Raw genomic sequence first — 25,130 nt, 5'->3', positions numbered from 1 at the left:
GCACTCTAATAAGCACCCTGCATCGCTACATTGTTGCAATTTTCCGTGGCGTATGCAATAACTAGTGCCGGGTGCCGTGATCATTTGAGATGAAGTGGATTAGTTTCCAGCGTTTTCCATGGTGAGCTCATTTTAAGTAGCTGGGAATTTAAAATGAATTGATTAAACATTTGTGATAAGCGAAACATGTAAGATTTATTCATTTATTCTGTCCACTAGCAGCTTAAAAGTGATAACTAGTTGAATGGGGGATAGTTTATCTACTCAGAAATCTATATGTTACGAAATTTTAGGCAACCATCAATACTTAGGTGCTAATCATCACATTTTCTCAACCTTGCCCAAATCTGGCTAAAATAAATTTGAATAAATACGAACAATCTATTGTCAATAACAGGGAATGATAAGTTTCAATTATTGCGCATTAATATTTTGACAAGGACAACTTCTTCTGGAAACTGGATTTGATCTTAAGAAAAGTTTTGTTTCAGATGGGATTGATGGCTTGTTAGTTGGAGTTGGCAATGATAGACACTGCACACGACTGCTCGCTCAATGAAAGCCCGTCTGAAATGCAATTTTATTTTCTAGGATTAATATTTATCAACCTTTAACTTATTTGGCAGTCAAAGTGCACAATCTGCTCTGGACCGGACAATCTAGTGCAACTTTTGGCACCTTTTCCGTCGAATGCAAATCCTCTAAAAAACAAACAAAAAAAAACTTTCTGAAATCAAACGACAATCCATCGACAGAAGTAGAAACAAGTCGCCCCTAAATACTTCCTAACTGTGACAGGCGATTGGCATCCTACTTACTTTTCGCATTTGAGATCGATGATTGATGAAGTGCTCCGGTGCAGTCGAAGGTGCTCTCCGGGAGCCGGTTCTGCGCACTTCTAACAAATTCAGTCTGCGGCCTCGCTGCCTTTTGATAATCCAATCAAGATTGACAGCTGTCGAATGCTTGCAGAGTTCAAAGTCCTACGAGATACCGGTTAATCTATAAAAAGCTTTAAACACATTTGAGCTTATTTATTTGAGATTTTTCCCATAAAACTAGCAAATAAACTGTTATGATCAAAAATCTAAATCAATTCAGGATTCATTTGCAATCAAGCATAAGCACAGATTTATTAAATTTGACTGAAAGTTTCAAAAGGAGATAACGGTGTTTTATTTTTTTTTTTGGAAAAAAATGGTAGATTGGTGGCGATTGGTAGATAATTTGCTCGAGACTCCATACCCCTATCTTCTGGTAGTGGCCATGTCAGATCTTACAACTCCGATTCTCCCCAAAGTGATAGTTGCGGTGCAAGCAACCTTAGCGGAGATCGATAACCCAACCCCGGTGTATGCTTCGGTCGCATGCCAACTGAGAAGGGGGCTCCGTACGCGTCTGTTCTCCATATCAAGCGCGGCGTGCGGAGCGCAACAACGTCCTGGTGTTGTTTTGGACCCTGAACAGCAACATTACGAAGGTCCGCCTGGGAGATAGTGGGTTTAGCTGCGGGTTTCCCATGACTACAAAAAAATACAAGCAACGAACAATTAACAACAATTTTCGGATGGAAATCGGCAAAGACCCCCGCCGCGACGTAAAAAACCAGCAATTGGAAACTTGGAACATGGAACTACCGATTTCTCAATTTCATGGGCTATACCCGCGTGCTGTCTAACGAACTGAAAAGCCGCAAATTCGACATCGTAGCGCTACAGGAAGTAAGCCGGAAGAGCTCCATGATACATGCGTTACGAGATACCATCTACCAGAACTGCGGTAATACTCACGAGCTTGGGAAGCTTTTATAGTGATGGAGAAGATGCAGAAGCGTGTGACCGTGTCGGTTGAGGGTCAAGGGTCAGTTCTTCAACATCAGCATCATTAACGTGCACAGCTCTCACCTTAGAAATACCGCTGACGACAAAGACGGATTCTATGCGCAGCTGGAACGAGAATACGACCGCTGCCCAAAACATGATATCAAGACCGTCATCGGAGAATTGAACACTGAGGTCGGCCAGAAGGAGGAATTGAAACCGTAAAAGCCTCAGACTTATCGACTTTGCCGACCGACCGTAACAAACAGACAGCCGGCACTTCTCGACCGATATGCCCCATCTACTAGAAGGGCGACAAATTGGACTATGAGAACTACCGAGCGATCATCGTCCTCAACGTCGACTATAAAATGCTATCCCGAATCAAACTCCGCCGCCTAACGCCACAAGCAATCAGTTTTGTGGGTAGTCATCAGACCAGCTTCATGAAGGGACTGTCTTTTTGTTCAGTTGGTAACCACAGGCGGTAAATCCCGCTTTACGGATTATGTTTCAAGGTGGCCCGCATCTCCCCAGTTAGCTACTCTGGATCCATGGGTACAATGGGTAGACTCGTGAAATACTCCGAAATACTCCGTCCATGTAAACCTTCTACTTCCTAAAATCCAGCAGGGGCCGGAGACCTATTCCCACCTCGAACTGTTTAAGACACTATCCTTCAATAGTGCGAGTTCTATTCGCACTTGTGCGCTCTAAGGCAATACTCATAGACGAGACCACTTTCAGCAATAGCTCTCATCATTACGTCTAGAAATCTGAACTCCCCTCTCACGACTTGAGAACCGACATCTCCTCGCAATGACTTGAGGTTCCCACATAAACCTCACTACCCCGCGACTTGAGGCTCGATCTCTCCTCTTACGACTCGAGATCCGACCCCTCCTCGCATTGACTCGAGGTTGACGTATACATACCTCTCCTCTGCACGACTAAAGTCCCGATCTCTCCTCTAGCGGCTCGAGATCTGATCTCTCCTCGTAATGACTCGAGTTAAACACTTATACCCCTCTTCTCTTTGATTGAAGCCCTGATCTCTTACGCCTTGAGATCCGACTTCTTATCGTAAAGCCCTTTCCCAAAGATCTTCTCTACGAAGAAGGTAAAGTCGTCTCCCAGTAAATTCGTTCGTTGGAAACCGCACTACTCAGATATTACCCGAAGGTGGAGCATCCTACACACGAACGCGACGTACCCACGACATATGCTACGCAGAAGATGTTGCTTTATCTATGTAGTTTCACGCAATGGGGTCGGACGCACACTACTCGACAGCCCCCTGTCGATGGGGTCAGTTTTCATCGACCGTTTTCTGGTCTTCTTATATACCTTTGGCTGGCAACCCTTGGCCCGCGGCTTTTTTCTGCCCGTCGTGTGCCAGATTGAGAGCAGCTTGCCTTAGACTCGCACCTGTCACGGCATACATTCGGGACTTTGAACGCTATGACTCGGATGGATATCGAGAACTTCTCTACCCGTGGGTATCTGGTTCTACCCCAAGGTCGGCTGCGAGGAAGGTACTACCCGGACACTACCCTGCGATGGGGTATTCTACACCCGTTAGTGACGTACCCATGACCTCCACTACGCAAAAGATGAAGCCTTATCTATGTAGCTTCGCTCCAACTCCTCTTCAGAACAGTTATGATTTGGATGAACCCATCGCTGATCGCATGCCAAGTGTTGGAGTCCGTACGCATCCTCTGATCCACGTTGTCGACTGTTGTACGCAAACCTCGGACAGGCAAAAACCAGAGGAGAGACGGTCTACGACGCGACGTACCAGATCTTCACATTACGGCTAATCTTCCAAAAATGCCGTGAAGTCCCTGAACACCACCTATTCATCGATTTCAAAGCCACATACGACACATAGCCACACCGACCGTGACGAGCTATGAAAAATCATGGACAAGAACAGCTTTTCCGAGAAGCTAACCAGACTGATCAAGAGCGCAGTGTTGTGTGCGGATTTCGATGGATTTGTCGATTTTTTTTTTCACAACATGGAAATTTGACTTCAAACCATAACAGCGGGGTGTTTGCTGTCGTGAGTGGGTTCGTCCCACTAAAACCACCTTGGGCTTCGTGTGCCAGATGTGCCCCTTGGTCTCACCCTATGATACTACATCAAGGGGTAGGCTGTGCTCATGCACTTATACATCTCACCCTTTTCCTCTTTCTCAATTTTTCCTCAATTTCTCCTTGATCATCGTTCTGCTTTATCCTTTTTCTCCTTTTTCCTCTATCGCCAACTTCAGACTGGTACGGAAGACCCCGAAACGTGTGCCGGTTAGGTAACGCTTTCATAATAACTCACGCCCATCACAGCATCCACTATCCCGGGGACCTCGAAACGTGTGCCGGTTAGGTAACGCTTTCAAAGTAACTCGCGCCCGTCACAGCAACCACTTTCGCAGGATTTCTAACCACCAAGGCATGGCCGATTGAGAAACTACCAAACTAGAATCCCGACACGACCACCCCGAATGGTATCTCCACTTCCTTTTGCTGCAAGAAAGATCGTAGCTGAGTACGTGAGACCTTTTAAGTCCCACCACACGTATGAGTCCAGATTAGGGTTATACCGCGCCCTAAGATCGCGTTGCTTTTGAATTGAAGTGTCATACGAGGCCCAAGACCTTCCATTAGCTTGTCAAATTTTGTTGACTATCTCGCTCTCTCCGTTCATCATCTTTCCTGATTCTTATCAGATCGCGCATGATTTGCGAGATTTCGTCGACGATAGCACGCCACGACTGTTCGTCGCGACACATTTCACTCACTATGTTTTCAGCGTTCAAATTTTGAAGTTGTTGACGCCTTGAATTTAACCTGGGGCAGACAAAGATAGCATGTTCTGCCGATTCCTCCGTCTCTACGCATTCCGGGCAATAAGGCGAGCTGATAAGCTTAAACCGATGAAGGTATTGCTTAAAGCACCCATGACCCGAAAGGAACTGCGTCAGGTAGAAGTTGACCTCTCCATACGTCCGATTTACCCAGTCTGAAAGTCTCGGGATTAGCCTATGCGTCCATTTTGCGTTGTTCGATGCGTCCCATTGCTCCTGCCACTTGAGCATTGACGCTGCTCGTTGAACTGTACGCACTCCTCTAACAGTTCTTGCTTTGTAACATTCCATATCCTCCGCCAGAGTTATGTCGATGGGAATCATGCCCGCGATGACAAAAGCTGCATCTGCTGATATGGTCCTGTACGCACAGGAAACTCGCATGGCTATCAACCGATGTGTGCTCCGTAATTTGGATCTGTTGCGCTCTACCCCTATCGCGGAGCTCCAGGCCGCTCCTCCGTATCGTAGTTTCGACAGTGCTACGCTCGCAAGGAGACGTCTTTTGCTACTCATTGGACCATGGCAGTTCGGCATAATCCAGGCCAATGAATCGATGACTTTCGATGCACTTTCACAACAGTATTTTACATGTGCACCAAAACTTAAGCGATTGTCGACCAGCACTCCAAGGTATTTCAGCTGCTGTTTTGAAGATGTCGTGTGCCCCCCAACAGTAATCCCTATGTGCGGCACAGCTCTTTTGTTGGTCACAAGCAGAACTTCGGTTTTTGGTGAGCTATTTGAAGCTTAACTCCCTCCATCCAGATGCCAACCCTTTCTACGGACACCGTTGCAAGGTCTTCTACCTCCTCAATTGTTTCGCCAGTGATCATGAGCACGATATTGTCAGCAAATCCGACTATCTGCACGCCTGCCGGTAGTTTCAGCGTTAGCACCTCGTTATACATGGCATTCCAGAGCACAGGTCCGAGTATGGAACCCTGTGGAACACCCGCTGTTAGGGCAGTAGATCGTAACCCAGTTTCGGTTTCGTACGACAGGACCCGGTTTTCGAAGAAGCTTCCTATTATCCTGCAGAGGGTATTGGGAACACGCATCCTGTGAAGCGCTTTGGCAATCGCTTCCCAGCTGGCATTATTGCAGGCGTTCTTAACACCTGTCCGCTTCTTTTTATATGCGCGCTTCGCGTACTCTGTCACCATTCGGATGGCGTCCACCGTAGATCTCCCTTTTCGAAAACCGAACTGTCTGTCCGACAGTCCACTTTCGTCTTCTGTGCTGATAATAAGTCTGTTGAATATTATCCTCTCCAGTAGCTTACCAAGGGTGTCCAGCAGACACATGGGTCTGTATGATGACGGGTGCCCTGGGGGTTTCCCAGGTTTCGGTAGTAGCACCAGCTTCGCCGTTTTCCACAAATTGGGAAACGCTCCCTCGTCGAGACACTTTTGTAGCACCACTCTGAAAGTATCCGGAATGGTCTGTAACGCCACCTTCAGCACTGCATTTGGGATTCCGTCCGGACCAGGGGCCTTATTCACCGCAAGTTTCTTAGCAATAGCCACAAGTTCCTCATTCGTTACTGGCTCGATGTCGTGGGAACCCGCGTCGTACGGGGTAAGTGGCCACTGCGTCGGGCCATGCAGCGAGAAAAGATGTGCAACGATCTCTTTCAGTTTTTCAGGACACTTTTCAGTCGGCGACCTTGGGCCACCGAATCTCGCCAGTGCAACTTTATAGGCTTGGCCCCATGGGTTATCATCTACGCTCTGGCATAACGCTCTGTAGCAGTTCTCTTTGCTTGCTTTAATCGCTCGCTTAAGTGCCACCCTGGCTGCTCGGTAAAGGGCACCTCTCGTTTCTCTGTCGGCTTCATTTCTCGCCCGTTGAGCTCGTCGTCTAGCTTTTAGACAGCTAGTACGAAGCTCAGCTATTTCTGAAGTCCACCAGTAAGCCGGTCGTCGCCACCACTTCGGTGTATTTCTTCTGGGCATGGTCATGTCGCACACCGCTACCATCATTTCCGTCAGCTGCTCAGCATTATGGACCTGGGATGAGTCCTGCATGTATACAGCTTCGGTGCACACTTCCTTGTCGAAAACTTTTGTCTTCCATCTCCGCTCGTGCACTGGCAGTTTCCTTACTGCCACCGGATTTCGGTTTCCTACGCTATAGCGTATCGCCTGGTGATCGCTGTGTGTATAATCGTCACACACTCTCCAATTCATATCAGTTTTTAATGATGAACTCGCAAAGGTGATATCGATCACTGACGTTCTGTCTGGTATTCCATGCTTGCGATAGGTGCTGACGAATCCAGTGTTGCACAGCTCAACTTCCAGTCTTGCGAAGGACTCTAGTAGACTGTGGCCCCTAGAGTTGTTGCACCTACTACCCCAGTTTACCGCCCAGGCGTTGAAGTCTCCTCCTATTACAACAGGGGCCTTTCCTGTCAGTTCGTGAGTGAGTTCATCCAGCATTGTGTTGAACTCCCCGATCGTCCGTCTTGGTGGAGCGTAGCAGCTACAGAAAAAGATGCCGTTAATTTTGGCAATCACGAATCCGTCCCGAGAATCTACCACTATCTCCTGGATAGGGAAACGTCCCGTGGCGTAGACAGCAGCTGAGCCAGACCTGTCCGCTGCCCAATTACCGTTTCCAGAGGGGCTTCTGTATGGTTCCGATAAAAGCGCCACATCACACTTCTTTTCGCCTACCGTTTGCTCCAGCAGAAGCTGTGCAATCTCGCTATGGTTGAGGTTTAGCTGGGTTATTTCCAGTTTAACTGGCTTGCCTTTGCCTTTATATATACCGGACAGTCCAAGCCACCAGTTTCATGGACATTTCCATCCTCCTGCTTGCATAGCATACATTTCGGCTGTTTTTTTGCATTCTCGAGAGAAGTGTCCCTCTTCACCGCATCTTCGACAGCATCGTGACCGGTCGGGTCCGTTGCAGCTTCGGGATAGATGACCAAAATCCCAGCAGTTGACGCAGCGTTGCATCTGCTTCGGTATCCTGGGTGCGGTTCTGAAATGCCCTATTGACCACCCTACTCTTACACTTCCTACCGTCAGTAGCGTGTTGGCCGCTGTTGGTGAGAGGCGAATCGTTGCAATCTGCATTCCAACGTACGCCTTTCTTATTTTTATAGTTACCGATTCGTTGCTCATGCCAGGTATGCTGGAGAGAGCTTTCTCGAGCTCCTCTGCAGTGGTGAACTCATCAAGGTCCTTACACTCAATGGACGCGATCTGTGATAGCGCTCGGACAGTCGCTTCATCGCCTAGGGTGCTTTCGACAAGCTCCTTGAAGTCGGCGCTTTTTACCGCCGGGTCTTTTTTTAGCTCAAAAAGCAGTTCGCCTTTTTGGGTGCGTCTTGTTTTATTGACGCTCTCACCAAGAGCAGATAACTTTGGCTCTGCGCGTAACTTCCGGAACAAGTCCGCATACGTTGTGCCTTCTTTCACTGAAAATCGAAAATACCCAAACTTGAGAACTGCCACCCGCCAAACCTAAGTTCAAGATTGACAACTTAAGTTTGTGAAAAAATCACAGCTTGCCAATACGCCAAACTTGTCCTTCAAGCGGAGAACTGTTTTTTTTGGGGGGGCTTTGTTGTAAGCGCATCTGATTCTGTTACCTCCATCGTGGCAGATTTAGGTTTGGGGGGTAAGTTCAAAGCGAAGAACTGTTTTTTGGGGGATAACTTTTATTCCCGCTTCATTCGCAGAAAGTCTCGCATATACGATGATGTAGCTGCCTCTCTCAACAACTCTTCGGTGGTCGAGCGGTTAGCATCCTGAGGTGGTAATCGCAGAGCCATTGCAGGTATGGGTGTGATTCCCGTACTTGCAGTAATTTTTTTTATTTTGATTTCCATTTTATTGCGGTATCAGGTTTTGGGGGATGAGTTCTCCTTTAAAAGCTTAACTTTGGGTTATGCCACCAATAGCCAAACCTATAGGGAGGGAGTTTCATTCGGGTTGGCGGGGAAAGTTCTCAAGTTTGGGTATTTTTGAGGTTCAGTGTTCGCTTCCACGATAAGCGCATCACCCCTGGACATCACCCGTTGAGGTTTGGGTTTTGGGGGTGGTTTTGGTTTCATAACGACCTTTCTTTTTACATTCTCCTTCCTATTGCGAACCATTTGCCAGCCTCCAGCACTGCTTTCACCGTCGGCATCCTCATAATCCGTGCCCCTCCTTTTTTTGGAGGAATCGTTCACGACGGGGGAGTCGCGATCTCTTTTTGCGGTTTTTCTTGGCTTGGACTCCTGATTAGAAGAATTGTATATGAATAATACTGTAGATGATTGAGCTGAATTGAGCGTGAGTATGTAAAGCGGATTAGGTCAAACGAGTAGCCCGTTAATCTTCGATAGCTGCAAGCGTGTGAGTGAACAGAAATGAACTCCGGAGTGTCGTATCCTAAGCAAATAGTATTAGGAGGGGGGGTTGATGCATAAACCCAGCTAACATGAAATCGTAAAAGAAATGATAATGATTTTCAATAACCATCGTAAATACGTTGGTATTTAGTGATTTTCTATCATTTGTTTACGACAAGCTTTGCCCAAAAACAGTTGAATCGGATAGCAGTTCAGTCAATTCGTAAATATGTCTCCAAAAAGTTGAGAATATGCTCACTCGACATTTACGATTTGAGCCATCTAAAAGTGAACTGATTTACGATAAATGGGCGGTCCTTCAATCAACACTCTATCCGGTCTCTTCTTTTCATCTTTTGGCCGGTTCGTTAAAAGAAAATCTCACCTATAGAGCTATAGCGTGGATCATATCAACTGATGAGTTGGCATCGTGGTAAGATATCAGACAGTGAACTAAGAGGACTGGAGTTCAAATCTTGGATTTTTTTTGTTTTACCCGTATTACTAAATATCGTTTATTTTGCTTTTTGTGAGGAAATAAAGTCGTTGGGATCTGGTCACTGTAGATATATCGCCTCCACTTTGGTAGCTATATGCTATTTTGGCAAGTTTTATACAACCTTTTTATCTGTTATATTTGTTTGAATAATTGTTGATCCTGCGATATACCTTCTTAAATGGTTGCTGGGAATGTCAAGTGATTGTCCAAAAGAATACCCAGGTTTTTTATTTGATTTATTCATTGTAAAACTTCGCCTTGAAAAAGGATTGTTTCCGTTCAAACGTTATGATACTAGACAATGATTCCGTTACAGAAAAATTGATCATAAATTGTGTAACCAAAAAAATTAGGTGCAAGAAAATGGAAAACAAACTAACACTTAAAGTCACTTCAGACAAGTTTAGTAAATACCTTTATCGTTTCCTGCAAAATTATTATGTACTAGCTGATCCCGTACGAACTTCGTTTCGCTTTAAATCATTGGTTCGTCAAAATGAGTTTAGAAAATGAATTCGAAACATTCTTTCGACAATTTTGGGGAAAAAATTCAACAGTGTTTAAAGTCGCTACTATTACTATTACTTGAAATTCAAATTAAACAGTTGATTAGCTTTTTATTAAAATTTATGTGAGAGTGTTTTCTTCTCCATCGATTGCAAAATCTAGACATTATGGCAGAAACATGTACTATTTGTTTATGTGCACGACTCTTTTGCTTGACCTTCACACCTAAATTGGTATCAATTAACTGCTTCCAACAAAATTATTGCACAAAACACTGAACATTCGATGAAACCCTCTTTTTCTGTCCCATGGCCCGAAATTCGATAATTGAAACCAATTTTACGTTCCTCAAAACTCCCTTTTGCCATATTTTCTTTTCAATTTATATGTAAAATAACATCAGGAACTTGAAAACAGTGAACAGTGAATATAGACGCCCCTTTCGCCGACCCTTGACACGGAACATGCTACCTGGAGTCAATTGCTCATAGTTTATAATCATCTTTTTGGCTGTGTGGCAGCGGCCTAAAGAATACTGCCACTGGGATACTGGTCCATGTCGTACGAGGCGACTTATCCAGTACTTCCCAGATACGTTTATCTCATATTTCTGTCTATTGGAAATCAATGAGGCTGTATCTGGGCGGGGGAGAAAATAGGTCAAGGTCAATTATTGCATGCAGAGTTCAGAAGTTTTTCAAATTCAAAACATTGGAAGAAAATGTTTTGAATCTGAATCAGTTTTAAATTCTTGCTAGTATTTTTTAACCTTTGTACCGATTTTCTCTCGAGAAGGGTATGCCAATAGTGTATATGTAGTACATGCATTTGCACAAGCTGTATTCTTCCATATTTTCTCGTTTTACCAATTTGGAATATGATTTTTCATTTAACTAATCTCTTTGCTTTCCTAGTAATTCCGTTCAATAAAATCTCTTCACAAGTGTTCAAATGTGAATCGCAAACGCATTGCTTACGGACCAATTGCTTTTGGCTATCTTGTTAATAATAACCGATTTGAAATCATAGAAGAATATGATCTAAATTATATCAGTTATATCTGTTACGTCAAGCGCAAAATTAGTGTATTTTCCTTGGACAAGTATTCAGTCCCTTCTATCTTTGGATTGGTAACAGAATTTTGTAGAGGTTAATGTCCGTTCATATAAAGTCATTTAATTGTAAAAATTGCGTCATGGTTATTCAATCATTCAAGCCGTACAAGCATCGTTTCCATGGAAAAAATGTTCAAAAAAATATTTTCTTTTAGGTTGCCAAAAGGCTTTAAAATTTCCTATTAAATCAAGCTTCTGATCAACACTTGTATCGCATGTCGACAGTCATATCTGTTTCACCTGATATATGTCACTTCTCTTGTATTGACACATGTTCTCTTAGCTTTGGAATGGTTATAGTGTTAAGAAGAGTCGAAGCTCCTTTAATATCGTACTCTGATATTTCGTATCATACGTCAATCCTAGTTCTGGAATCCACTGCTACAGCTTCGTGTAGTGTTAATATCGCTTGTTTCAAATTTGGCGTCACAGAAGCTCATTGTAGTCGTCTAACCAGAGCGCTAACTGGTCAGTTAAATAAAAATATATAAAATCAAGACTTTGTGTTCTGAATCTCCTGTATGGTTAAGCTATGATTCAGAGGTACTATTGTACCTATATTTACCTTCCACTTAGTGTGTACATGTCCCTCTTTTGCCCGACTACATTTTTTTCTTAATGTATGTCAGAATTTAACAAAGTAAGTTAAAAAAAAGTCCTTGTTTCCAATATTATGATTAAAAAAAAAGCTTCATTGCTTAAAAATCCCTATGTGGATAGGCTAAAGGCCAACTTTGCCATTATAAAATCGTTTAATTGCCCTCATTATAGCATCCTGGTTAGAACATTTTCTGATCATTGTAAATTCAAATCTCCTGAATTTTGTAGTTGTGAATCAATAATGTATGATTCTTTTTAGCTCATATATGCCTGATTTTCGTTTGATAGAAAGCTTTTATGTACTCTCGCCTATCCTGTTATAAGTGTATCTAATTCTAAGAATTTAAACTAAAATAACAATCTGTCATTTTTCACCCATTGTGGTTATAAGCTTCAAGGCTTCAAAATCCCTACGTGGATCGGCTTTATGCCCTAAATATTTATTTATTTTCTAATCCTTTTATGGTTTTCAGGTTTCTCAGGTATATGATGAAATCTGTAAAAAAAAAGGCTAGGCACAATTTTCCCGTTTGTTTGGATAACGTGCCGCTATCAAGCCTACCCATTTTCTGATACTTTCTGATTAGCTTTTTATTAAAATTTATGTGAGAGTGTTTTCTTCTCCATCGATTGCAAAATCTAGACATTATGGCAGAAACATGTACTATTTGTTTATGTGCACGACTCTTTTGCTTGACCTTCACACCTAAATTGGTATCAATTAACTGCTTCCAACAAAATTATTGCACAAAACACTGAACATTCGATGAAACCCTCTTTTTCTGTCCCATGGCCCGAAATTCGATAATTGAAACCAATTTTACGTTCCTCAAAACTCCCTTTTGCCATATTTTCTTTTCAATTTATATGTAAAATAACATCAGGAACTTGAAAACAGTGAACAGTGAATATAGACGCCCCTTTCGCCGACCCTTGACACGGAACATGCTACCTGGAGTCAATTGCTCATAGTTTATAATCATCATCTGAACATTTTCATCTCAATCCGATGCATGATCACGACAATATCACGAAAACAGTGAGCAACAAACATGGACGGCCTTTTTTGACCACGATTCAAAACTTGACACCTGAAATCAATTATCTTTTCTGTTAACCTCCCATGTGACAATTTTCATTACAATTCTATGCTCAATCAAGAGAATATCGTAAAATCAGTGAACAGATAATAACCCCTTTTGCCGACCCCTGAGTCAAGATTTGAAACCTGAAAGCAAAAGAACGTCCCTCAAAACTCCTATGCGGAAATTTTCATCTCAATCCAATGTAGAATAACGTCAAAATCACAAAAACATTAATCAGTGGATATGGACGACCCCTTTTGCCGACCCCTAACCCTAAATTTGATAATTGTAATCGATTGCTCGTCTCTCAAAACACTCGTGTGCAAGTTTTCATCACAATCCGATGTATAATAACGCCAATACTGCAAAAACATTAATCAGTGGATATGGACGACCCCTTTGGCCGACCCCTGACCCTAAATTTTATAACTGTAACTGATTGTTCGTCTCTCAAAACACTCATGTGCAAATTTTCGTCACAATCCGATGTAAAATAAAGCCAATATCGCAAAAACATTAATCAGTGGATATGGACGACCCCTTTTACCGACCCCTAACCCTAAATTTGATAACTGTAATCGATTGCTCGTCTCTTAAAACACTCATGTGCAAATTTTCATCACAATCCGATGTATAATAACGCCAATATCGCAAAAACATTAATTAGTGGATATGGACGACCCCTTTGGCCGACCCCTAACCCTAAATTTTATAACTGTAACTGATTGTTCGTCTCTCAAAACACTCATGTGCAAATTTTCATCACAATCCGATGTAAAATAAAGCCAATATCGCAAAAACATTAATCAGTGGATATGGACGACCCCTTTTGCCGACCCCTAACCCTAAATTTGATAACTGTAATCGATTGCTCGTCCCTCAAAACACTCATGTGCAAATTTTCATCACGATCCGATGGAAAATAACGTCAATAACGTGAAAACAATATTTGTCTTGTATGGACGACCCCCTTCAGAAGGGGTTGTCCAAAAATCTAAAAACATTTTTCATCATTCCTGGTCCTAATGAGCATCCATGCCAAATTTCAGATCTCTAGCTCTTAAGACGGCTGAGTCTATAGAGGACAAACAAACAAACAAACAAACAAACAAACATACAGATAATTGCTTTTTATATATATAGATTTCAATTTTGTAGCTATCATTTCGTATCACGAGATCTGGTAATTAAAATTCAACCAAACGTTGAATCCTTCTGATGGTAAATTTACATCAAGATTTACATCGGGGTCCCCATAAATCAAGCAAGTGGCAAGTTTCGTTTTGTTTTTGTCGGAGTGGTTTGTTGTCGTGACCGTTATTCAAATTTTTCGCTAATTAAATAAACTGTTTGCTGAAAGATTTAGATGTCTAGATAACCAGACCACACCAGGCCGTAGTGAATGGTCCAATTTGTCAAATTAGATTAATGGGTTCGGGTATTAATGCACTATCATCGGCTGGTAGGCTGTTACGCATTTAAGCTACAAATTAAATTACAACCCACTGATAGTTCAGTTCAGAGAAGCCTAGAGCCATCATGAATGATCGTGAACTTTTCAGCGGCCTCGGCTATGACCAACGAAAAAAAAAGTTCACCGATTGGAATGGATCAACTAGTAGTAATTCAACCAGAAAAACAACTTCTAGCATTATCATGCTGTTTTTGGTTGGAGAAATTTTAAATTAGAATCAACTGCGTATGTGCAACTGACTAGTTCCTGCTGTTTTCTTCTAGATGGTTCTAGTTGCAACTGGTGATTTTGTCATATTTAAATATGAACTGTCAATGTAGCTGACATACTTCAGACACTTGGTATCAAGTCGTCAAAGGCGTAAAATGATGTTTTCCCTTTTTATATTAAGAATTTTCCATTTTATATTAAGAATTTAACCATCTAGCGTCTATCTTCCTCGATTTGTGAAATGATCGTTATGGTCTTTTAAGATTTTTTTTCATTCTTTGAAGACATGTGGAATATCTCAGATTTTTCAAACATTTTCTGGAAAGATCTAATCGTAAACCTCTAGCTTAGCCAAATATGTGCATATTTAATAACAACTAGCAATCAAATTCTGGGGACACGTATTATTCCTTCCTCATGCCGTCGATTGTCGTAGGTTCACGTACGCCTCAAAGCTGAGCAAGTAGAATATGTTTTCGATTGGAATGTGTCGCACCATCTATTTATTTTTTTATTGCGTTTCGCTAATCTTTATCACCTCGTCTAACTCGTCCAAATCCAACCGTGGGGCCATTAAGCTCAGCCCCGATAGACCTGACCTATCACGGGCGATTCATGTTGACCAGAAATCTGTTCAAACTAAACTCCGGGCATCCATCCATTTGGCGAGGGATCCAGTTTGGTAGGTTGAATTCGGTTTAATTCTCTCTCGAAGGTCATCGACTAGTTGATATTGATTTCATTCACACGCGCCACAATAATCTATCGATTGAGCTTTTAGTGCGCCGTCCACCTCTTGGAGAATTCTTTCTTGAAATAAATTGAAAAACCGCATATAGTAATGAGATCTGTAAGAATTTGTTTAAAATTCAAAATGTTTTCAACAAATTTTCGCTAATCTAAACAAACTTTTCTCGAAGATCACCTATTGTAAAATTCTTATATTGATCTTAAAAACTTAAAAGATCACTACTAGGTGAATCCCTCCCACCTTTTTTCTGTTTTATTATAATCATTAATGCTTTAATGGAATTTCTGCGTGTCCCCATCATCAGTGTCCTTAATTGAACCTGGCCGCGTGCCTCCAGGTGCCTTGACAGCCATTTGAATCCGCCCGGAGGCCATTTACCAGATTCTGATTACCCCTCGACTCTCTCACCAAATAGTTACACGTGTGTGGCCAATCGAACCTGTTCGTTTAGTTTATCACTACCCCTTTTTATCGAGCTTAGTGATTTATGATGTTACTGAATTCAAATATCCTCGACAAAGCTGTTTGTTCTGACCAGTTCGAATCTTATGATTGAGTATAAAATGTGTCGCAAAAAGAACAAATCAATAAAAATAAACCGCAAAACACATTGTGTTGTCTGAGGTTTCAATTCACAAGCCCATAAATCATGTAAATATTTAGTGCTGGAGTTCCGCAATAATGGTATTGAACTTTCTAGAATCGATACGACTTAAATTTAAGGTTTATAGAGTTTCCAATGTTGGAGAACAGACCTATGTGATACATTACATTGAGTGTTCTTATCTAACCGTGCACGCATTGAATTATATCCCTTTGAGCGTGTATCAACGGTTGCCAAATCATTGTATTCAGTCTTTAATAAACCACCAACGAGTTAAGAGCAACTGCGTGTTTTTCTTTAACCTTATCAGGTTATGAGCCCAGTGCTCACGGCGAAGAAAATAACGGTCGCGAATTTTTCTGGAAGCCATCTTGGAAGTTGGTGTGGTTTTTGCGAAAACGAGTTGAAAAGAGATCTTAGAACAAAAATGGAAGACGAAAAAGTTTCGCGTGTGTATCTTTTCGACGGGAAAAACTTTTCCAATTGGTCGTTCCGGATGGAAGCGTACCTCGAGGAATTGGGGCTGTTGCATTGTGTGCAGCACACCCTGGAAGATGAGCCATTTTTCGAGGAAGAGGCGGGTGACTCGCCAGTAGTGAAGCGTGAGAAGGAAGTTTTGCGGAATAAGCGGAAACAAGAAGACGCAAAGTGCAAATCAATTCTCATTCACAAAATTGCCGACTCTCAACTAGAGTACATTCGCGGAAAAGTGAATCCTCGGGAAATTTGGTTAACGCTACAGAATACATTCGAAAAGAAAGGTGTGTCGGGTGTGTTTTTCCTGCTTAAGCAGTTGAGCGGAATGCGTTATGATGAACGGCGACCAATTGGAGATCATATTTTGGCATTCGAGAAAACGGTTCGGGAATTGGAATCGGCCGAAATTCGGTTTAACGAACCAGTGATAGTGTTTTTCTTATTGCAATCGATGCCTAAATCTTACGAGCAGTTGATAACAGGGCTGGAAACGTTGCCAGTTAATCAGTGTTCTCTCGAATTCGTGAAGTCGAGACTGCTGAGTGAAAATGTAAAAAGGCAACATAGTGTAACGGATCGGCCGGAACGCTCGGAAACCAGCACTGCTTTTGCTGGGAGAGGGAAGTTTCCGTTCAAGTGTCATTTGTGCTTTAAATCGGGGCACAAACGGGCTGACTGTCCGGAAAATCGGCAAGGGAAGAAAAATAGTGGTGGGCCGGGGAAAAGTGTGAAAGGAAAGTTCCATTCAGCGGAAGTGGCATTCATGTCGATGATACCCGGTACCAAAAGTTTCTCTTGGGTGTTGGACAGTGGTGCCTCTGAGCACATGATATGCGACAAAAGTTTGTTGGCGAATGTTCGAGCTTTAGAAGAGCCATTGGTAATCAATGTGGCTAAGTCGGGAGTTTCCTTAAAAAAGCGGGTTTGCTGGGGAAGTGAAGATGGTGTGTACTGTCAGCGGGAAGAAAATAAGTTGCACAGTGCACAATGTGCTGTATGTCCCCGGTTTGCTGACAAACCTGTTCTCTGTGAAACGGGTCGCGGAAAGGGGAATGAAGGTCATGTTTGGCCAAAATGGTGCGCGAATAAGCAGAGGCTCGGAAGTGTTGTGTACCGCCAGCCGAAGTGGACGTTTGTATGTGCTGGACGTAGAAGTGCAAAAACCCAGTGAATCGGCGATGGTCAGTGTAGAGGACAAAACGTCGCTCTGGCATCGACGATTTGGACATATTGGAAACACTGGACTAGTGAAGCTTGTGAAAAGTGGAATGGTGGAAGGTATAGACATCAGTGAAAATATAAAAGTGGACTCAAAAGTGTGTGAATCGTGCATGATGGGAAAACAAACGAGGATGCCGTTTGAACAAAAAGTGAAACCTCGATCGTCTCGCCCACTAGAGCTAGTCCACACGGATGTCTGTGGCCCTTTTACACCTGCCTCGTGGAATGGCCAGAAGATGTTCGTCACATTTATTGACGACTTTACGCATTTTACCGCCATCTATACCCTTGATGCTAAAAGTGACGTCCTGAGTGTGTTCCGGAAGTATGCTGCGATGGCCTCCTCTCGTTTCGGAAGCAAGATTCATCGTTTGAAAAGCGACAACGGTGGTGAGTATCTGAACAAAGCCTTTATTTCTTTTTGCGAAGAGCACGGTATCGTCATGGAAACAACTGTCCCGTACACGCCTCAGCAAAATGGCGTTGCTGAACGGCTCAATAGAACGATTATGGAGCGAGCCAGGGCCATGTTAGACGATGCTGGAATGAAGCGAGAAATGTGGAGCGAAGCAGTTTTGGCAGCCGTCTTTTTGATAAATCGCAGCCCAACGAGTGCACTAGCCGAAGCTAAAACGCCATACGAAATGTGGTTTGGCCACAAGCCCAATGTGTCCAAACTCAAGATTTTCGGAAGTAAAGCCTACTGTCATATCCCTGATGAAAAGCGGAAGAAGTTGGATGTAAAAAGCCAAGTGTGTCATTTTGTTGGCTATGGCATAAATGGTTACCGTTTATGGAATCCGCGGAAAGAAACTATAATCATCGCTCGAGACGTAGTCGTGGAAGAACCTAGACCACGGAATACGGAAAACAGACAAATCTTTGATGATTATCATACGGTTTCTGATAGGCTTTCAGATACTGATCCACCACCTGCTGAGTCGCCAGTTGAAAGACTCCAAGAACCAACGGTAAAACAAGAGACGTCTGACGAAGAAGAGGAATGGGGAGAGCCACCTGAAGGCTCAGAAAACTTTTCTCCGGAAGAAGATGTTAGACGCAGCGGAAGAGAGCGACGTCCGCCTGTATATCTGCAGGATTATGACACGTGTGGCGCGTTTGCACTAAATGCGATGAATTATGTTGAAGAATTACCGGAAACGATCGAGGAATTGCGAAAAAGAAGCGACTGGCCTCAGTGGGAAAGGGCGATCGAGGAAGAAATGCAGTCTCTGGAAAGGAACAACACATGGGAATTGGTCGATCTACCAGCGGGTCGAAAAACTCTGTCGTGCAAATGGGTTTTTCGTGTTAAGGACAACGGAACAGCTAAGAAGTACAAAGCCAGGCTTGTGGCGCGTGGCTGTACCCAACGACAAGGACTGGATTACCAGGAAACGTACGCCCCTGTAGTTCGCATGACAACTGTACGAGCACTATTTGCGGTGGCGGTTCAGAGAAATCTCCACTTACACCAGATGGATGTCCACACGGCCTTCCTGAATGGGAATCTTTCGGAAACAGTGTTTATGCGTCAGCCACCAGGATTTGAGAGGGGGAGTCAAGTATGTCGTCTAATCAAATCCTTGTACGGCTTGAAACAGGCCCCTCGCAGCTGGAACGAGCGATTTCACAACTTTGTCGTTAAGCTTGGTTTTCGGCGTTCGAAGTACGACAGCTGTCTGTACGTGAAGGTGAAGGAGGATATCGAGATGTATCTGGTGTTGTACGTCGACGATATTGTACTGGCTTCGAACTCGTTGAACGAAATAAGTGACACAAAACGTCGGCTAGCTCAGGAGTTTGAGATGGAAGATATGGATGAGCTGAACAACTTTCTCGGACTGAAAATATCACGAGACAGGAAGAATGGATCTCTGAGCATCAACCAGAGCAAGTATGTTGCGGATCTTCTCAAGCGTTTCGGAATGGAAAACTGTAAGCCAGTGTCGACACCTCTTGAACCATATCTGAAACTGGAAGGACTACAGGACGGCGAACCGGAAACGAAGCATCCATATCGAGAGTTGGTAGGATGTTTAACCTACTTGATGCTATCCTCAAGGCCGGAAATCAGCAGCGCTGTAAACCTGCTGAGTCGTTTCCAAAGTGGAGCAAGTGAAAGGCACTGGAGCTGCCTGAAACGTATCTTACGCTACTTACAAGGTACAAGGGCCTTGGAACTCGTCTATCGTCGAACCGAAAACGTTGCTCCTTTAGTTGGATTCGCCGATGCAGACTGGGGCAGCGATATCGTGGATCGGAAGTCCACATCCGGATACGTGTTCCAGATCTTCGGAAACTCGGTGTCTTGGAGAACACGAAAACAGGCCACGGTTTCTCTCTCGTCAACTGAAGCTGAGTACGTTTCCCTTAGTGAAGCAGCGTGTGAAGCGATTTGGTTGAGAAACCTTTTGTCGGAATTTGGCGAAGTCATGGATGCACCAACTATTTTGTAAGAGGACAACCAGTCGTGTATCCATGTCGCGGAAGAACCTCGTGACCAGAAGAGGATGAAGCATCTCGATATAAGGTATTGCTTCATTCGGGAATCGATCCAGGCCAAGCAGATCAAGCTCGAATACATACCGACCGGGGAGCAGCTAGCAGATCTGTTTACGAAGGGTCTACCAGGAGTTGCTTTCAAGAAGCACAGAGCCGCACTAGGTCTGAGAGGGGGTGTTGGAGAACAGACCTAAGTGATACATTACAGTGTTCTTATCTAACCGTGCACGCATTGAATTATATCCCTTTGAGCGTGTATCAACGGTTGCCAAATCATTGTATTCAGTCTTTAATAAACCACCAACGAGTTAAGAGCAACTGCGTGTTTTTCTTTAACCTTATCATCCAATGCAAAAGCTTTTGTATTTCCATATTTATTTAAATATATATTTTTTAAAATCAAAAAAATTACGAAAATTCCACATTTCACATCCCAAGGTTGTCGTAATCGACTTCGTAAATTCTCAATGTTTGTTAACTTTAAAAAAAGTAAACATCAGAAGAGATTTAATTTATTATTTCAACGAGAGTAAGGTTGCCAGATTGCCAGGTTTTATCCGGGTTTGCCCGGATATTTAATACTAAATTTGGAAACAGTCCAGCCCTGCTGGTTTTTTGGATTCCATTGAAAAATGCCCGGATTTTACCCGGATTTATTTACTTTATTTGGCTAATAATAAAAAAAAAACAACGAACGCCTTCAAAACAAATGTTTTTTAGCAAATTTTATAAAAATGGTCATGAAAGGTTGTTTAGGAGTCAAAAATGCACTTCAAAATCTGTCGATGAGATTCGATGAAATTTTTTTTTCAGTTATTTTTTCTTCATTTTTATTGAGTAATTTTAGGGTTTTTTTTAGTAAACTTTCCCGAATATTGCCCAGATTTATAGTCGTCTCTTCTGAAATCAAATCCCCGGATTTTATAAGGTTTTTATATAAAATTGACCGGTTTATTTTTACCGGATACCTGCTGTAAAAATTCTGGCACCCTTAAACTAGAGCCATGACCGTAGGAACGAGGGGTGTTTTGGGGTTTAACCGACCCCCCCCCCCCCCCATGAGGGTTTAAAAATGCCAAGCAAAATGTTCTTCTTTAAAGCCTACATTACAAATTCCTAATAAAATTTGATGAACGACTAAAAGAAAAAAATCTCGACTCAGTACTGTGGTGGATATGAGTACAAATAAGCAGTCAGATAGAAAATAAATTACAATATTCACATAACATTTAAATCTGTCAACAATGTAGGCTTATAAACATTCCCTGGCAACACGGCATGTTATCCGGTAACGCATTCATTGATCTAATGAAGTGTGGGTGTGAGAAATTGAGCAAAATGAATCCTATTAAAATGGTCTTGAAAGTGTGTGTGCGAGGAGAAAGGATGATGCAGTCGTATGAAAGAAAAAAAAAAACGTCATTCTTTTGGCGTCTTTTGGGAGGAAAAGTTCGTGCGCGAGTGGTTAAGAAACATTTATAAAAAATCCTTCTTCGGTCACCACAAGTACTAAAGCCAAAACCTCGAGATCTAATCCAAGGTCAATAAGGCCGGAGCAAATATCAATTTCTTCTTTTGTCACCTCTCCTTTCGAAATTTCCAAAAATCCCGAAGGGGGGGAGTAAATAAAGTTTTAAGTTTTATATGGAAAATTTTGAAAAAAATATCAAGCATCCGAAAGATTTCAACGGCTAAAAACATATTGTGGAAGATGGGAGTTTTATTACCATTTGTAGTTTTGATTTTATTGAATTTTTCGATAAAAAATCCTTGATTTATAGGTTTTGTGCAACGATTTAATTGCAAACAAGATTTCGTGCAATTCATTTCAATTTATCAGTTTTTTGCATTATTTTTTATTAAGATTTTATGATTCTCTATCTGCTTATAATCATTTAAATTCGATGTCTGTGATAAGAATACGGATTCTCTTTCCAGTTTTTAATAACTGAACTTCAGTTTGGATCATCATTGGGAAAAAATCTTGATTTGAATCTCAATTTTGCATTACAAACTTCTATATTCGAAAATCATCATTTCGGAATATGAAAAGAAAATATTTATAGAATTTCAAACGATTTCTATAATTTGAAATTTAAAAGCTTCATGATGGTGAGCCAGAGTTGGAAAATCTAAAACAGTTTCGTCATTCCCAATTTTAATTCAGATTAACCAAAATTCAGAATTAAATAAGAAATTTCTGGTTGAAATTCCGGTCTAAATTTTGCTTTTTGGCTAATAATAAGTAAGAATAAGTATCTGAAACTTAGTGTTGGAGCGTAATATAGGACCGACATCTAACTCTACACTACCGGTCTATCAAAATTCTTTCCATCATTCTATGTATTCCTTTGAACAATAAATCAATTACACCCTACCTTTGTAAAACCAACACGCGTTTTGTAATCCGTTCCGCCGAGAAATTCTGTTTCGATTTTTGGGTTATTTCCGGTCTCGAGCCACCATAAATGGTACTTCGAACCGGATGAGCATAGTTTACGGTCGTTAAAAGTGCGTATTTCATCCGCTTTCACCGAATTGTGCTATTCCGTCTTTGGTGCAACAGTTAGGTTCCTCATAACCTATTTTGAGAACCTCCGGAATAAACCCAAGAGAAGTGCAGTTGGACGATGGAAGCGCTAGTTCGCGAAAGGAAGTCGCTTGACTCACGCCTTAAAAGGTCCATCGAAAGTCTGACCCGGTTGCAAGGCAGTGAAGAAACGGAGGAGTTAGATATCCAGACCGAAATCGATAATCTCCAAAAAATCTGGAATGATTATCTTCTCGTTCATAAACGTATGATCGAGACATGCAAGGATGAGGAAGTCGACGGCATTCTAGAACATCTCGAAAATTTCGAAAGTTCATTTCTGGTGAATAAAAATCGTCTCCTAAAACTTCTAAAAAGGGTCAGTTTCGCCACATCCACGAGGATACAACCTTCTGCCAGTCAAGATGGCGGTGACGCCATTCGTGTTCTTGTCGAGCAACAAGCTGAATTTCTGCGCCAAATGTCTATCAGCTTTGCACCGGTCAACCCGCCAAGTACATCTGAGCGTCCATCTCAAGAACGACCGACAATTGTTACGGACCTGAAACTTCCAAGGATGACGTTGCCAGTATTTTCAGGGAATATTTTAGAATGGCAGTCGTTTTATGATCTGTTCGACAGCGCTGTTCATAAAAATCCAGCCCTCACAGATAGTCAACGTTTATATTTCCTGAAAACTAACTTGGAAGGAGAAGCAGCCACCTTACTGTCCCACCTTCGCATTGAAGATGCAAACTACGCTCCCGCGTTAGCCAAGTTGAAGCAGCGATTTAACAAACCGTTTGATATTGCTGTACAACATATTCAGCGATTCATAAATCAACCTCTACTTGCTACAACATCAGCTGACGGACTTCGATCACTGCACGACATTTCCGACGAATCACTACGAGCTCTTCAAGCGCTGAACCGAAACGATCGTGATATCTGGTTGCTGTACATACTCACCGAGAAATTGGATGACGATACAAAGCAGCTTTGGTGTCAAAAGCGTTCTGAAATGTCCGACGAGGATGTTACACTGGAAACATTACTAAAGTTCATCGATAATCAAAGCATCGCCCTTAAGTCCATCGAAGCAACACGGCCTAAATCTCAACTAGCAGTGAAACAGCCATCAAAACACCAATTCCGAAACCCTCCAACATTGGTTGCTACTAACCAATCAGCCAGCGACAACACTTGTGGATTCTGCTCCAAGTCACCGCATCAATTATATCAATGTGGTAAGTTCATTCATGCAAATGCTTATGACCGACTCAATTTCATTCGTAGGCATCAACTATGCACCAATTGTCTGAGGCAACACACAAATGAACCATGCAAATCAGGCCATTGCAGGCAATGCAATCAACCTCACCACACACGCCTACATGATGCTCTACAACCACCAACTGTGCACGACGTTACATCTACAACAGTGAACACAAAGAATGTAACTCAAACCCTCATCTCGCCACTAAATTTAGCTACAGATTTGGCGAACACCAACGTTCTTTTACTCACTGTAACTATCAGCGTGCTGGATAAATTCGGCAGACTACATGCATGTCGGGGTGTTCTCGATTGAGCCTCACATACCAGCTACATCACTCGAGAATTCTGCCAACAACTTCGCCTACCAACAGTACCGGTGGACTTCGAGTTTGGCGGCATCTCAGGGGCATCCGGACACGCAACTGAAGGAGCTCTCATCACATTCGGCTCACGATGCTCCGATTACCAAAACACCGTTCCCTGTGTTGTGCTGGACCGAATAACTTCTGAACTACCTCTGAAGCCGGTTAACATCACAGGCTGGCCTATTCCACGCTCAATTGTCATGGCAGATCCCCAGTTCCATCACCCTGGTAAAATCAGCATGCTGCTCGGCAATAAAATATTCTCTCAACTTCTCGAGCCTGGTAGTATCAACCTCAGCTCCGACGGCAGCCTACCGATTCTTCTAAACACCAAACTTGGTTGGGTGGTCTCCGGTGGCTACAAAAACGACGTTCAATCGATCCCATCCCCTCCTACACCATCGTGCCTCATAACTATTACCGATGAGACCCTTTCCACGCAGCTGCAACGGTTTTGGGAAATTGAGGAATCCCAAGTAACACAGATTATGCCAACTAGCATTAGGAAGTTTTATTATGGTTTAATTATGGCATTTTTTTGTGCAGCTCGTTTTATGACGGTTTTATTATGGTCATGCATAATGCTTATATTTTTTTTCGACCATATGTTTGCAGATGGTTTTGAAAACGCTAATAAAACTTTTATTAAACATACTGTTTTAGTTATTTTGAAAGAGTTATGAATGCTTTTTTAAAACTATAATAAAACACAAACTTAGAAGTTTGCTCCAAGCTTTCTTTTGCATGTTCTATAATAGCACTCAGTGCCTGATTATTAAACCGCCATAAAACTTAGTGACAGTTCTCGATCAAAATGTCAAAACAGGACACGCTCAGATTAGATAGCACATATTTGAATTGGAAC

General features: G+C 42.5%; 1 protein-coding gene across 1 annotated transcript; it reads left to right on the top strand.

The window, feature by feature from the left end:
• The first annotated feature begins 22,722 nt into the window (after positions 1 to 22,722).
• LOC129752419 (uncharacterized) lies at positions 22,723 to 24,403 on the top strand. Its single transcript, XM_055748202.1, has 2 exons — positions 22,723 to 23,869; positions 24,162 to 24,403. The coding sequence occupies exons 1-2, from the start codon at positions 22,723 to 22,725 to the stop codon at positions 24,401 to 24,403; spliced, it is 1,389 nt and encodes a 462-aa protein (XP_055604177.1).
• The last annotated feature ends 727 nt before the right edge of the window (positions 24,404 to 25,130 follow it).

The sequence above is a fragment of the Uranotaenia lowii genome, chromosome 3 (assembly GCF_029784155.1).
Source record: "Uranotaenia lowii strain MFRU-FL chromosome 3, ASM2978415v1, whole genome shotgun sequence".
NCBI lineage: Eukaryota > Metazoa > Arthropoda > Insecta > Diptera > Culicidae > Uranotaenia > Uranotaenia lowii.
Note: the sequence above shows the minus strand (reverse complement) of the source record. Positions and strands in the feature narration are given on the sequence as shown.

What these genes read in the sequence shown, in the direction of transcription:
- LOC129752419 (XM_055748202.1), top strand. Translation starts at nt 22,723, where the DNA reads ATGGAAGCGCTAGTTCGCGAAAGGAAGTCGCTTGACTCACGCCTTAAA. An exon ending in GCATCAATTATATCAATGTG is followed by an intron (nt 23,870 to 24,161) that starts GTAAGTTCATTC and finishes TGTAACTATCAG; the next exon opens with CGTGCTGGATAAATTCGGCA.